The 16416-nt window shown below is 44.4% G+C and overlaps 1 protein-coding gene across 2 annotated transcripts; it reads left to right on the forward strand.

Moving 5' to 3' along the window:
* Positions 1-8451: 8451 nt before the first annotated feature.
* On the forward strand, positions 8452-16061 carry ZBTB2 (zinc finger and BTB domain containing 2). 2 transcript variants are annotated; one of them, XM_054397692.1, is made up of 3 exons: positions 8452-8474; positions 12447-12630; positions 14493-16061. In XM_054397692.1, the coding sequence occupies exons 2-3, from the start codon at positions 12458-12460 to the stop codon at positions 15853-15855; spliced, it is 1536 nt and encodes a 511-aa protein (XP_054253667.1). In that variant the 5' UTR covers positions 8452-8474; positions 12447-12457; the 3' UTR covers positions 15856-16061. The 2 variants fall into 2 exon arrangements, with proteins under 2 accessions (XP_054253667.1, XP_054253658.1); XM_054397683.1 differs by lacking the exon at positions 8452-8474 and having other exon boundaries at positions 12425-12630.
* Positions 16062-16416: the final 355 nt, after the last annotated feature.

A 16416-nucleotide genomic window follows, 5' to 3' on the forward strand; every position in this document is an offset into this window, starting at 1 on the left:
TCTGACCCATTATGACATTTTCCTTCATTTCTCCCAGCTCCATCTTGGATAGCCATGACACTGTCCCAAAGTAGCACTATTTATTCTCTTGGAAGTTGCATGGCATAAGTAATATACCTGGAAGATGGATTTATTGTTATGTGCTACTTCATCACCAAAGAGTCTTTACATACCTGTATGGGAATGCATTTATTTAGAAGGTATTTATATAAAAGGGGAACTAGTTGCTGTCATCAGAGGTCACAGGAAGCTGTAGCAGAATGGTAAACTAAAATAAGGTTCAGAAATTTTCTCTATTACTAGACTGTTCACCTTAGCACACTACTCAATTCCAATCAGTACAAGTTGCAAGGAATAAGTTTGCATAGGGCAAAATGCCCTAATTATCCTCTTGAGGCACAAGATTTTTGTTTGTTGGGTTGTTTAATCTGTTCCTAGTCTATAGGTAGGTAGATTGCTGTCTCCAGAATGGAGGATGAGGGAATTATTTTCTCCATCACCTTCTACACAGGCTTTCAGGAACGGCTACATAACTACTACTTCAGTCCCTTTTTCAGGTCAGGTTATTCTAGTGTATTGCTTCAGGAACATAACCTAAGAATTTTGTTAGAAGCTCAGGAAGCATCACTAACAAGGTACAATGACTAAATTCAATCTATAAGCTACTGCAAATGCAGTCACACTTAACTGTTATCTTTTCACCTGCAAACACGATTTCTGAGTGATACTAGACTCCTACTGAACACATCAAACATAAACTTAATGAGGAAAAAGAATAAAGTCAGGCAGACCTAGGAAAAACATTCGACCACAAGCTCATTCTTTTGCTATAAATTGTGTTACCAGTGCTATGGGAACCTCTTAAGAGAAGCTGCTGCTTCTTAAGAGAAAGCTTTCTCCTCAGAATCTAAACAGGTCTTTCCTGGAGATCTTTCTTTTAGAACAGCTCAGCTACCATTTCTCTGAACTGCCAGCCCCACTCAGAGAAGTGAATCAGTCAGCACAATAGCTTGATGACAAAAGTCCTACAGTACAGCTGTGGAACAGCACTGAGCTCCTGACTTCAAACAGGGTTAGTACTGAAGTAGTACTTTAGATCCTTTATTAAGCAGGGAGAAGGAAAAAAAAAAAAAAACAAAAAAAAACACAAAACTTACAATCATCACTTAATTCTAGTAAGAAATTACTATGTTACATTTTAACTAATATTTCTAGCAAACATTTTTCACCCCTTCATACAAATAGGGTTGTTTTTTTCTTCCCCACATGAAGTTCCCATTCATCTCAAATTTAACGTTTCAGTACTTCAGCAAAATATAAGTGTGCAGTCCAACTGCATCTGTCAGGACAAAGTAATTTGAGGACTCCTAGACGCTCTTTAAAAGCATAAAGTGTCAAGGCTTGATTATTCCAGCGTTGTGTCGAATTACAAGGAGTTTGTTTTAGCAACTAAATGTACAATGTCTTAAAAAGAAAGAATATTCTCACTATATTGCACAGAGAACCAAGACCATGCTGGGGAATTTAATGCATCAAGAACCTAACTTGAGCTTTCCCAGTACAATACAGAGAGCAGAGCCCTGCTGCAACTGCTCAGCACTTCAGAAACTCTCCCCACCTGCAATCCTTGTTTCTGCTTCAAGCTGGAGGTCTCATGAGGACTATGTCCGAGTCCACATATGACCTGACCAAGAGGAAGTTTTAAGGCAGAGGAAATAGGAGACTCCAGTTCATGAAGCAACACAAAACTGTCTTCCATGGGAGAACACACCTGTCTTTTCATCTGTCTTGTCCACCACATGCCTACATAGTTTAACTGAAAAGAACCATCTTCACTACACAGTTTGAGTCTTTGCCAAAATGGGTCTATTCTAACTAGTAAGGGTCATCTATGGAAAAAGAAAAAAAGAAAGATACCATAGCAATAAATGCAGAATAACACAATATACAAGGAAAACCAGAGAGGAATCCTGGTATGTCCAGAATCTTAAAATCTTAACCTTTTAAACAAGATTGATGGGCAAAATTCTGTTCATATGGAACCTTGCTACATCATCCTTTTTGAGAATCCCATCAGGGTAAAGGACAACTTCTAGATTATTTTCTTTAGCAGATCTACTAGACAGTTGTCGTAAGGGTAGCTATTTGTAAACCAGCAAAGAATGCTGTGAGTCAGGACTCCTGACTTTGGGTCCCATTTCTGTTGGGGTAACAGCTCTACTGGCCTTAAGTGTCAGTCCCTGTTCTGCCTGAGCTATTCAGCACATCAGCCCTGCTGGTTGGATTAGCAGTTGCATATACACAACACTTCCCTAGAGCTCTCTGCAGAGACAACATACGTTGGGTCCAGCCAGAACATGCAAGCTTTGATGAGAAAGGAGAATATTCTGACCAACCTTATATGCCTGCCTGAAACAAAAATACAGAAACACTGAAATATGGAAGGAGTCTCTCCGTCCTTGTCCTACCTTAGTCCTAGGAAGTGAACAAACTTCAGCTCAAAGTTTCCTAAGGGAGAGAACAACAGCCAGATACTTTGCACCCACCTAAAGGAGTTTATTTACTGATAGCAAAGTAATAAAGTTGCCTTGTAAAGCAATGTACCAGACACTTAAGACAGGGATGTCCTTGGTACTGACAGTGGTTGTGGTGAACCTTTTCCAGTTTATGGACCCTTCATGTGCGTATCAGTTTTGAAAATGCAAAAGGCACCGGTGTACTGAGTTTGTCACCTTACTTTCCTCAGTCACTGTTCCTAGACCATCAAGACACTGTCCAAGGAAAGTTTACAAGCTGGAAATTATTGATCTGTAATGTACTGACCTTCCTTTACCAGGTGATATTTAACATCTGCCAAGAGTCTCATTATCCTTGTCTACAGACTCGCTTATGATACAAGCATGACAACTACCAAAAATAAATATGCGGAGTTCTAAGTGATATGCACATGGTTTAGAAACCGAAACCACTGCCCAAAGCATTTGTCATCTTAACTATCTCAGAGTGGAGACGGGGGAGGAAGTGTCTTGAAATACATATAACCCCAGCTGAGAAAAAGATTTTAGAGAGTAATTTTTTACAATCAGCAGAAAGATTCTTTCTAGCCTTAGAATATTATTTTGTTGTAGATACACACTGTATAAGGTACCCCATTTCTCCTAACCCCCCAGGTTCCTGCCAGTAACATGCTTCTTGACATCACCTCTACTATAAAAAACCCAGGTGGCTAAATCTCAGAAAACCAAGCAATTCCAACAGTTTGGGTGCCTCTGAAGTTTTTGACAGAGTTGGGCAGATCTAGTCACACTGGGGAAACAGAACAAAAATATGCCCTCTTGCTTTAGTAAACTTAAGGACAAGCATTCCCCCCCCCCCCCCCCCACTGTGAGCTGTTGAAGGCACTGCAGTGTCACCATTTCTCTGTCAATGTTCATTCATTTGCCTGTTTATCTCTGCCTTCAAGTTCCACTCATTCAAAAAGTATTTTCCAAACTGGTGAAATATGACTACTAAATGATAGTAACCACCAATTACTATTGCCCCCCTAATACTTTTTACTAACTTTACTAAGCTTGACTCAATGCCAACAACCTATTTATTACTCAAAACTGTTTATTAAGTATCTCATGAGCTTAAAGTCACCATTTACATGATATTACACAGTAATGTGAACAGAGTATCAATGCTATTCTACTTACAGCATGTGCCTGTACAGAACACATCACCTGCATGGACTTCAAAAATGCACTCACTAAAGCTGCAGACTGAATCCTTTTTACTAAGGAAAACAAAACATGCAAGTACATGTGTTACGGTAACTTTATAGTCATGCTCCACTAATAATGTCACTCCAGCCAAGAATGCATAGTCATGTTTGAACTTTCCCACTCACAAGTGGGTAGGGCCCATGTAGCAGGCTAATCTGGGACTAAGGCAAAACCAGAAAGTAGATGGCTCATCTACACTGCAGAAACTGCCCATTTGGTTACATTAACAACTCTTGATGGAGATGACTCCTAACTAGGAAAAAAAAAAAATCTATACATACAGGTAAACCATTTCCTTAGATGACATATGTTGTAGTAGTAAAATTATTTTTCTATTACTCTCCACACACCCTGGTCTAAGCTGCAGCTACTCAGTACTGTAAAGCTTTGTTCACTAGCTGTAGAAACAATTCCTAAATATCAGAAAAACGGCTTAGCCTACAGAATGGCAAAGATCCATTTCTTCAATTTTCCATGTTACACAACCTATGCTGTGGCTTACACACCATAGTTCCCCTTCACCTCTAGAGCAAACAGACCTACTCATGAGAAAAATGCAAAAGCTCAGATCTACTCATAGGTTAACATTCACCTATCACAAATGTACTGCAACAGCCTCCCCATGGCAGGGAAACCAATGGGAGAAAAAGCAGAGCTGTTCTACATATGCTGCTGCACCCCTATGCCAGGGTTTTCCTTTGGGATCACTTTTATGTGCTTCATACTTCCAAAGCTCTGTGAAAGATAAACAAGATTTGGACCCAATATGTGAAAAGTTGTAACAGGGAGGGAAAATACAGCCCTGGATGAAAAGATCAGAGACTATTAGAGATACAATATTTACCCATCTAGTGAGAAGCTACTGCAGCAGTTGTGCTTCCCAACAAACCTTCTGACTAACATAAAATTGAAAATGGAAATGTTAAAAATGGCAGCTGTGCTAATAAACCAGATTTCCAGCATTCATGCACACTCATGTTTTACTACAATTGTACCAACCTGGAATTGGTACCCAGCACCTTCAGGGAAGGGTTCCCACCCATTGCCAAGGACATACAACTCCCGGATCCCCACAGCTTTGACAGTCATCTTGGTCCCACAGTAGAAGATTGGCAGTGCCACAGAGAGCAGCGAGCAAAAACTCTCCAGAAGAGTGACTCTACTTTATTGTTTTTTTAAAACGCTGAAAAATTTGAAAACTCACTGAAAATAATAGTAGTCTAAGCCTTGTTAACATCACTAGAGCTGTTAAGATTTTGACTGTAACAATTTAAAAAAAAAAAAAAATCTATTCCACTCCAGATTTCAACTAAACTCTACCAAAGACACACTTACAAGGATCAGCACCTGGATAAAGTTCCTCCCCACTGCTCAACTGAATTTTCACTCATAACAGCAGAAACTTCCATCATCCCATTAACACTTAAATCATCAGCAGTATGCTCATTTACAATGCAAAATATGATCTTAGCACACAAAATTCTGCCTTTAATCTGGGTACACAGAGACCAAACCAAAACCCTGGGAACTGATCCTATCAGCAACAGCAACACAACTAAGAAGGTATGGCTAGATCTCAGTCTGATCAGTCCTTTCAAGAAGTCATGAAACTAGGAAAAAAAAATCCTTAAAAAGTACCTCAAGAAACTCAGTAAAAAAATTAAGCATATAAAAACTAAAAGTGTAGTACTACCACTTAATGAGATCATAATAAAATTTAGTTACTATTTCAGCTACATGGATTGTAACTGTTAAAAAAAAAATACTTCAAAAGATGAGATGGAAGGAAAATTTTAGATTCACATCTTATGTCAGGTGTCCAAAATGCAACAGTTGAACCACTTACTGCTCCCTGCAAAACGTGACATCTCAGGCGTAAGCCAGCACTGAGAGTGTGAAGTTTGGCAACATGAAACTCAGTACAAAAATCTTTCTACAGATTCCAAAGGGCCTTGAATCAGACAGGATACTTTTAAATTAAGAATTGTATTACTGCTGGATTAAAGTACTGTGATCCAAACAAAGGTGCTTTAAAGCTGAATTATGAAGTGTTAATTAAAACTCCATAACTCAGTTAATTTTTCTCCTGTTTGAGGTAGCACAGAGAAGAATCCTACAGGAATGCCAACACACCAGTACTCAAGTGTAACACAGGGGAGAAAAAAACAGGCCACAAAGCCTACCAGGTATCTGCCAGAAACACACTGGTTTTCCTAAGTAGCCTACTCTAATTAAAGACTATAATTTTACCCATCTTCCATGAAAATGAAACAAATGATCCACTACTGAGTGGACCCGAGTTCAAATGTCCATCTTCTGTCTTTACTTAGTGTTTATTTTGCAGAGCTGAAACAAAAGGGGACAGGGAAAGAAGTCCGCCAACCTGACTGGTTAAATACACTCTATAAACGTTTGTCCCACACTCACACAGCACTCAGAGAGCTGTTGAAGGTGCATCACTTGTAGTTCAGCACATCACAAGTACTTGAGGTCCTAAAGATGCAGTTCTGTTTAGCTGCTTTATTCAGAATACTGCAACAGCAGCAAACAATAGGACCAGCTTTTAGCTCCACTAAAATAAAAAGTAAGTTGTTGCATATTTGAGTTGTGTTTTTTAGGACTTAACTAGTTAGCCTTCAAGTGCAGTTTAACTTGGATAAATAAATTAAGATTCATGATATATAACACAAACAGACTCAAGCTCTATGTATCAAAACTTCCATTAAATTCAGTGGGAGACAGCAGAGTTGAACTCACATAAAACTGTTTTAGTCCTTGATAAATTTAGATTCTGGAAAACAATAGCCTGGGATGATTGCAATCACCTGTTGATCTATAAACCAGACAAGATACGACTCATCATCCTGTCAGCACGCATGCTGTCAAGACATAAAATTAAAGGAATTTGGGCCTTTTTTCCATCTTTAACGACTTTGGAAGCATCATCCCAGCTACAGCTGCCTCCCTAAAAGCTTGATTAACTAACTACCTTAAAAGAAGTAATAATAATCTGGACCTACTTCAAATAACTGACATTGTAGCATATGCTGTTCATAATGAACAGAAACAGTAATAGCAGCAGCAGCTCCTGCCACCTCCCCGGGCAGAGGGTGCAAAGGAACCAACCACTGCTGCATAAGCATCTTACAACAACAACAAACTTCCTCTCTGGAAACAGTTTTGTCTTGCACTACTACTCCAGTTAGCAGATTCACCTTAAAACAAGGTACTAAACCAGGTCATGCCTAGACCAAGTCTCAGAGAAATCATGCCCATGGCCCAAAGCAGGGCACATCCTTCATTTCTTCAGGGACTTCCCTGCCTCTTGCAGAGGACAGCATCCCTGCTCCACAATAACGAGCGTTAATAAGTTTTTGCAAGATCAACATTTACTTATGCATTTTTTTAAGGACACATGAATTCTACAGCATGCCTTCAATTTGTATAAAACAAGGTCTGGCTGCAGCTGCCTTCCCTTTGCATTCCACTGCAACCGAATCTGCCGTTGCACAAAACTCCAGATACGAACTTTGCGGCAGACTACTATGTCGTTGCCCCCTTAAAAAGCGGAGCTAAGAATACCCAGTTCAAGTAACTTGTCCACATAAACAGACAAAAATCAAAACCAACCTTTCCACTTCTGCACTCTGAAATCATTCCTTTTGACAAGTGAACTTCGAACTTGCCATTTGACAGTTCAACCAAAGCATACCCAAGACATCTTCACAAAGACCAGCCCTCCACATAAAAACGTCAACACAGTCTGGCCCGGGAGCACCGAACGAAGACCCTACTATAAATGACACCTGGAAAAAAGCCAAGGGGACGGGGACAATTTCTCACAAAGTTCGTGCCGAGCCTCCCGGCAATGCGCTCCTACGGCCACCGGTTTGTCACCCTCTCTCTCATCCCTGAGTACCCGGTGGCTGTCCGCACCTGCGCCTGCCACTCCTCCCCAAGAAAGCGCGGGGAGAACCCGAAGTAGCCCACGCCCGCCGCCCCGAGCTTCTCCTAGCAGGAGCCATCCGGTGCCCGCTGGCGGCGAGGCCGACTGCCCCCGGTGGCGAGCAGCCTCTGCCGCCGAGGCGAGGCCAGCAGGACGTCGTAGAAGCGGCTAAGAGCGCAATGTCGCTCCTGCCCGGCATGCTGCCGCTGCCCCGAGCCGGGACCTCCGGAGAGCCGGCGGCGACGCAGCCCGTTATTCCGCAGTCCAGGCGGTGTAGGGACGCTGGCAGCGGCGGGGCCGCCCCCGCCTGGCGGCGTGCAGCGCAGGGGCTGCACCGGCTCCCACCCCCCGGGGGTTTTAAAGGGGCAGTGCGCTCGACGCAGGCCCCTCATCCCGCTCCGCCGGGGGCGGAGGCTTTCGGCCGAGGTTGCTCAGCAGCAGGGCGGCGGCAGCGGGGCCGGTCCCGCCGGTGCAGCCCGCGCTGCGTACGGCGGGCGGGGGGAGGGAGGGGCGGGAGGGGGCTGGGTAGCTCCTGCTGCTGCTGCTGCCGCCACAGCGCTCGCCGCCTCCCCTCCCCCCCGGCGGGGGCTCCTCGCTGCAGCCTCTGTGCTCCGCTCTCGGTCATGTGACCCTAACGTAACCGGACAGGAAAAGCCGCCGCCGCCGCCGCCGCGCTGACTCCGTTGTTGCTGCTGCTGCTGGGCGCGGAGACGGCGGCGGCCCGCGCAGCACCTGGCGCCTCAGCGGCCTGCGGCCCCCAGGTGAGCACCGGCCGCACCGCGCTTCGCGGCGGATCCCGGCGTTGCCCGCACGTGCGCCCGGCCCCGCCGCACCGACCACGGCCCAGGCTGAGGCGGTGGCGGCGGGCAGGCGCGGGGACACGGTGGGGCCTGTTCGGCCCTGCCTCCTCATTGTGTGCGAGAGGCACCCGACCGCGGGCCAAGCCGCGCCGCGGCGGACCGAGAGGGCCGGGGAAGAGGAGAAGGGCCGCGCCTGGCGCCGCTGGGGCTGCCCTGGCCTCCTGACAAACCCCCGCCGGGCCGGGCCGGGCGGCTCCATCCGGGACACAGCCGGGGGGGTGGGGGGGATGGGCCCGCGCTGAGGGGAGGGGGGGGGGGGGTGGGCCGCGCCAAGGATGGAGGGGGCGGATGAGGGAGAAAGAGGGAGGGGCTGCTGTCGCCCGGCGTCGGGATCGGGTCGGCTCGGCTCGGCCGGTTGGGCCCCCGCGCCCGCCTTCCCTCTCTGCCGCCCGCCCGCAGCGGGGCGGCCCCCCCTCCGGCGGCATCCGGCGCAGGGAAGGGCGGGGAAGGAGGGCGCCGCGCGGCACGGGAGGGGGCGGCCCCGCCTGTCTCTCCTCGGCAGGCTGGGCGGCCCTGGCGGCGGCGGTTCCCGTCTCGCGCGCCCTGGCGGCTCCGCTCGCGCTGCGTCTCGCGCCGTCTTCGTCCGTCCGTGCGCGCGTGGCGTGCGCGGGGGGGGGAGAAGCCGGGGGAAAGGAGGGCGGAGAGAGGGGAGGAGGGGTGGGGCGCAGCCAGTGAGAGTGGCGCACGGCCACCCGGCCTTCCGCCCCGGCGGCCAATGGGAGGGCGCCGTCACCTGTGCCACAGAGGCCGAGCGTGACTCCGGGGACGGGCGGAAGGCCACGCCCCCCCCTGCCGCGAGCGACGCTCTCCTGTACGCTATGGCGCCGGCAGGCGGCGGGTGCGCCCGAGCGGTGCGCGCCCCTTTCCCCACGCCCCAGATGCCGGCGCGCTCTCGCGCGTTCCCGCGGCGGCGGGAGGGCGGGGCCGCGCGCTTATACGCCTTCCTTCGCAGGGGGGCGGGTGCTGGCAGCCTACTGCCGAGCACCTGCCGGCGCTCTCGGAGGCGGCGGGGCAGGGAAGGGGCTGCCAGGCGGTGGAGCGCGTTTCTGAGCGGCCGGGGCTGGGCAGGTGCCCTCTGCAGCTGAAGCGGAAAGAGCGTCGGGGACTTGGTGGGAGGTTCGGTGTCTGCGGAAGCCTGAGGGCATATCGGGTAGCGCTGGGCTGTGCTTGAACCGGGTCGCGGTTGACCCGGGCAAGCCGCTATTTCCTGCCAGAACGGTCGGCTCCCTTTGCTCGGGCGGCTCCCACTCTCTGCTCCTTGCCCCTGCCACATTGCTTACGGCGTTTTCCTCCTCGGCCTACTTCTCTTCTGTGGTGCGGTACCGGCTCGTTCTCAGTTTCATCCTTGTCATGTGCTCACTGTTCACCTTGTGGTGTCCGAAATAAACACACGCTTTCAGAAAGGATTCGGCCTCGCGTGGTTTTTCAGATACTGTCGAGCAAACTGGGTGATTTCAAAAGTTGCGATAAAGCTGAACCTAGCCAGCCTGTCAAGTGTACGAAAGGACTGTCCCTATATGGCTTTAGGGCGTAAACTGAATCGATCAGCACTGAAATGAGGCCTTGCTGGTGTTAATATTTCTTCTATTTGGCTTAGGGTAATGAACATGCACATAGGTAAAATGTATCCTTCTATATATGACAGATACGAGTGCTTTCCTAACTCTTGCACTCTTGTCATGTACATATTTCCTTAGCGTGTAATTCTTCTAGTGCTCCCAATTAATTAAAATTGTTGAAATTACTTTTTTGTGGATATTTGAAAGATGTGTTGTGCATGTTTATGAACATTGTATCATTTTATGAGAATATTAATTCAGCTATCTGATGAAGCATAACAGCTTCAACTGCCACAGTGATTGCTATTTGGATAAAGGTGAAACTAAGCTAAACAGTCTTGAGATGGTAATAACTAGAAGGTACCTTGCTGCCTTAGAATTCCTTCACATTGATAATTTTCTCTGCCTGAGAAGTTTTGCTAAGTACAAAACAGACTCAGCACTGATAAAATAAGACATGTAGCACACAGAATAACCTAAGATTTTTTTTTTTTAATAATAATAAATTACCATATTTCCCTTAACTTCAGAAAGTCTGCCTGGATGGAGCATCTTGCAGGATTAAATAATCATTAACATGGTTATTGTTACTGCTGACTGCAAGTATTACCCCTTTTGAAAAGAGGGGAAGGATTTTAGCATATTGTTTGTACAAACATAATTATCTAAACAGTAAGTTAGGAAGGAGAGGATCGGTTTGAAGAGTTGAAACCTGGGGTTTTTTTTTCTCTTACTGCTTTTAAGAAATTAATCAACTGTATCTTACATCATATTTATTTATTTGCCCTTACACCCCTGACTCCAAGACTTCCAATCGCATGTAAATGCAGAGGAATGTCTGCTTGTTTAAATACAATGGCATTCTTCTTTGTCCTGCAAATAGAAACACTTGTTTCTCCAATGGCTAAACATATTGGCGTATGTGGAATGCATCTTAATACCCCTTCCCAAATAAAGCTACACACTGTGTAGAAGAAAAACTGTTTGTACCTTACCTAAAATCTCAATAACTTCCTACTAATTTTGGAGAGAAAAAAACTAAAACATTTTATAAATCTACTACTTTTGATCCACTTCTGTTTTCACCTTGTGTTTATTTTCTGTTCATAATGCATCTGCACTGTTCTGTGTATAATATGCCCAGGAATTTCGTTAACTTCTTATGCTCTTTTACACTGCTACATACAGACCTACTTCACTTCATACTTTCAAACTTTTTCTACTCAGAGCTCTATTTGTTTAAGTTTGTATGTACTTGTTGATTTTACTAGTCCTATCCGTCTTACTAGCCCTATCAATCCAACCATACACAACTGTCCTAGTGTGTTTCCTTGGCTATTTTTCCCCAAAGTTACCAGTTCTGATTTCCAAGGTTGCCTTCAAATCCTTGAGAAGAAGTTTATAGCACTTAGGTAGCTAGTTCTTCGAGGACAGCCTCCAGCAGCTGGTACAAGGATGTACAGGGAGGGTGCAGGGTTGCAGAAACCCTGGTTTAGCGGGGCTCAAACTAGTTTCAGCATTAGTTATCCTACCTTGTGCTGACAGCCAGCAGTGGATGGAACTGCACTTTTCACCCTTTGGGTCTTTTGATTTGCTAGGTGAGCATGGGGCACGCTGGTACAGTTGTGGCTGATCTCAATAAATAGTTGCTGGGTGAAAATATTAGTTCCTCCTATTCTGATAGTTTAGAGAGCTTGCAAATACCTAGAAGGAATTAATTGTTTCAGCCTGGGAAGACTGATATTTCCCAGCAGACAGGGTAAGCATCAGAAATATTTAATTATGTAATGTTTGGTTTGGATTCATTTAGATGGACACAACTTTTGGGTAAAAGACACTGAAAATTCAGGTTAAAAGTATCTAACTTTTTTGGGGTTCTGCTTGACTCTCCCACATATTTAGGTGTGGGTGAAAGATACCAGAAGGGAGGTTACTTTTTCCTGTTTGAATAGATGTGTGGCAGCCAAATATGTCACAAATAGGTGTTTTTACTACTTATTAATATTTCTTCCTCTTCTTCAGCTAGTTACATTTCTGTATCCAAGTCTCAAGACTCCCCATGCCTTTTCCAAACTCTTCAGTCCTGGCTCTCCCTTTGCAGTTTAAGCCTTGGCAAATAACTTGCACCTTTGTGAATTGCATTTCCCATCATGAAGTGGAGATACTTACCTACATGTAAAATACCATTTATATGGTAGCTTGGGGTTAAGAGGTGTTACTAATGGCATATGCGTACTAGAGGAAAACATCTATTACAAGACAGCTGTTCTTGCATCTACTGTTAAGTTTTACATGGAAGTAATTTGCTTTTCAGAGTGTAAAAAGATGGATTTGGCCAACCATGGACTTATTCTGCTGCAGCAACTAAATGCTCAGAGAGAGTTTGGTTTCCTGTGTGACTGCACAGTTGCCATTGGTGATGTCTACTTCAAGGCACACAAATCAGTCCTTGCTTCTTTCTCCAACTACTTCAAGATGTTGTTTGTTCATCAAACCAGGTAACTGTAAGAAAAATGTCCACTGTTTAAACATTGTTCAGTTAGGTAAGCTAAAGAGGTCTAGCAATATTTTGAAGCCTGAAAATGTTCTTTTTACTTCTTGCTATGACATAAGGAATATGGAATCCAGTCTTATCTGCAAATTAGAATCTTACTTTAAAACATATTAAAGTTGAACAGTGATTCATTAACACTAATGTTATTGTTTAACATAAGTTCCTTATCCTTAAAAAAGCATAGAATTCCTAGAGTTGACTATTTAAAGGATTCTGTCTTCACTCTTGCAGTTTCCTTACCCCACTCACTATTCTTTACTCTGTCTTGGCACTATTCTTGACATTTTCCTAAAATTGTATACAACTCATTAAGTATTTCCTGGGATTTTTTGATAAATTTTCTTATAAAAGAAGTTAATTTGTTAATTTCTCTTTTACAGTTTCCCAAAGTCAGTTAAATAATTAATTACTATACAGTGGTGGAAAACTGTTTTAAAGATTTTTTTTTTTTGTCTTTTCTTTTTTCCAATTACTTGGGGTATCTTGAAGTTTATGTTAAATTCTTCATTCTTAGCCACATAATTCTTAGCCAGAAGTGAGCATCAAAGATGGAAGTGCACTGCTGAGGACTGTAGGCAGATGTGCCAGTGTTGATGCTCCATCAAAAGCATACAGTTATCACTGGAAGCCAGGATTGCAAAGTTTACTTTTGAGTTATATATCTGAATTCAAAAGCAGTCAGAAAGAGAGCTTAAGAAGGGTGCACCTCAATCAATGGCAAAATTTGCAATAATTTCCTCCTCAGCTTGGTAGCCCACTGTGGTTTGAGCATTCAGACTACAGCATGCAGTCATGTCCATTTTTGGATCTCTGTCTTTTATTTAATGTTTAATACAAGAGCTACAAATAACTCTGAAAAGCAATTAGAATCCAGATCCTCTCCTGTTAGCTAGCTGGCCTAATAAAGTTTTCTTGATTTTCTTTTCTATTCTGTGACCCTTGCCTCTCTTTCTGCACAGAGATCCAGTTTCAACTAGAGGAGTGGTGGGTCTTTCAGCTCAGAGTATCCTAAAGGTTGATGCATAGGGTATGCCCTCAGCTGGAGGATGGTGGTGTTTTCAGTCTTGTTAGGCTGATGAGTACGTCACACGTCACATCCAAAAGGACTGTTATGCTGACCAGTTGTACCACTGGTGCTACTGTTTCTTCCGTCCTAGTCAAGGAAAGAAGCTATTGTTCTGCTTTGTGAGGAGCCTGGCCTCCACAGGTTAGATGTGCTCAGGCTACGCCTGTTGCATGAGATCCTCAGGGGATTCACACCCTGTTCTGCATGGTTTCTCCGACGTAATGCAGTTGTGACAAGGTGATACCATGCTTATGCAGAACTATAGCTGTAAAAACTGTTAAGACATAGAAGCCAAATAGGCAAACACCAGGTGACTTCTAGGTGTCTTCATGGCTAAGTACTGAGAAAAGTTTGATGCACTGTGAATTTAGAGTTCACTGCTAGTAGGTTTCAATTTAACTACTGACATGTTTGAATCCAATCAAAAAATTGTCTTTGCAATTTACAAATACATTAATATGTGACAACAAATCTGTAATACAACAGCAATTTAGAAAGGTGTAAGTTGCAATGGGAACAGCTTTGTCTTTCAAACTGGATACTTACCTGAAGAAAAAAATGTGACCTTTCAAGTGGCCAGTAAGATCAGCTCTTTTACATTAAAGTGTTTATATATATTGCAGATTACGTCCTTGGAATTTAGGTAGATGGTTTTGGGTTTTAGGAGTGCCCAAATAACCTGTATCTGGTTTAAAAAAAAATTCCTTATCTCTTATTGATCATTGTGTTTTACCTTTCAGTGAATGTGTCCGTTTGAAAGCAACTGACATACAACCAGATATCTTCAGTTATCTTTTACATTTGATGTACACTGGGAAGATGGCACCGCAACTCATTGACCCAGTTCGACTAGAACAGGGAATAAAGTTTCTGCATGCATATCCACTAATTCAAGAGGCCAGCCTTGCAAGTCAGGGAACTTTTTCTCACCCGGATCAAGTTTTTCCATTAGCATCTTCATTATATGGCATTCAGATTGCAGATCACCAGATAAGACATCCCACTAAGGTTACATCAACGACTGACAAACTCGGGCGAGAACCAAGGCCACAGACATCACGGATGAACCAAGAGCAGATTTCTGAAGGCTCACAGCTCTCGCAGCTAGGTACAACGCTGCCACAAGTGAACAGGACAAATATGTCCACTTCTGACCCATTGCCATCTTCTTTATCTCCAGAGTTGGTATCTGCTGCTGGTAATAATTCACCTGCAGGAGAAGAGGCCAACATGGAAGCATCTTCTTCAGATGAACAGCCTGCCTCACTCACAATAGCACATGTCAAGCCAAGCATTATGAAAAGGAACGGAAGCTTCCCAAAATACTATGCCTGCCACCTCTGCGGCCGTCGGTTCAATTTGCGAAGTAGTTTGCGTGAGCACCTGCAGATCCACACGGGAGTTCCCTTCACATCTGGCCAGCAGGGAGAAAGTAATATTTCTTTGTCCCTCTGCAACAACACAGCCGATAAGGATGCTGTGGAAGTACCTGAAGCAGGGATGATTAGTGACAGCGAGCTGCAGCAGATCTCAGACTCCCCAATAATTGATGGGCAGCAACAGTCAGAAACACCACCGCCCTCTGATATTGCAGACATAGACAACTTGGAGCAGGCAGATCAAGAGAGGGAAGTAAAGCGACGGAAATATGAATGTTCCATCTGCGGTCGCAAATTTATTCAGAAAAGCCACTGGAGGGAGCACATGTACATACACACTGGCAAGCCCTTCAAGTGCAGCACTTGTGACAAAAGCTTTTGTAGGGCTAACCAGGCTGCCAGACACGTGTGCCTAAACCAGAGCATGGACACGTACACGATGGTGGACAAACAGACTCTGGAACTCTGTACTTTTGAGGAAGGCAGTCAAATGGACAACATGCTAGTACAGACCAACAAGCCCTACAAATGTAACTTGTGTGACAAAACATTTTCAACTCCCAATGAAGTAGTCAAACATTCGTGCCAAAATCAAAACTCTGTCTTTACACTAGAAGAAGATCGCTCCATTCTGCTAGGTGGTGGGGACACAGAAGCCACAGAGACTGATAATACAGTGTTAGCCTCCATCAAAAAGGAGCAGGAAGCAGTGTTGTTAGACTGAATGTGAAACTTATATCAATTTTTTAAAGTTTCTTTACGTATTTTTTATTAAATCAATTTTTCCCTCCCTCCACCTCTTGCCTCACCCTTGCCATCTCTTCAACCAGTCTCCTTCACACCCTTTGTCTTCAGCAACCAGAACTGTACTGGCATGTTAGAAAATTGGACTTTGCCTCTCCCACCAAAACAAACAAAAAAGCTTTTGCATCAAACTACAACATAATTGATTTTAATACATGGGAAAAAGTAATCCAGCTAACTATGTTGATAGTATTAGTTAATCCAAATTTAATAGATTTTAAACAAAATTTAGATTGCTTAAAAGCGTACTTAGATACAATGCTGAGTGTATCGGTTTGGTAAGCAAAGTATATATATATGTAAGTCTCCCTGGTAACTGGCGTTTTGAGAAGATGTGGCAAATTACAAACACCATGCTTTTTAGAAGTCCACATACAGGTTGATTAAAGTTACAACTTAAAACCCTCAGAACTCTTCTCAATGAATACAAAATCTCTGTTCATTGAGTAAGAAAGAGCTGAGGGTGTTTGGGTTTTTAGCC

This window comes from Indicator indicator, chromosome 2, assembly GCF_027791375.1.
Source record: "Indicator indicator isolate 239-I01 chromosome 2, UM_Iind_1.1, whole genome shotgun sequence".
Taxonomy (NCBI): Eukaryota; Metazoa; Chordata; class Aves; order Piciformes; family Indicatoridae; genus Indicator; species Indicator indicator.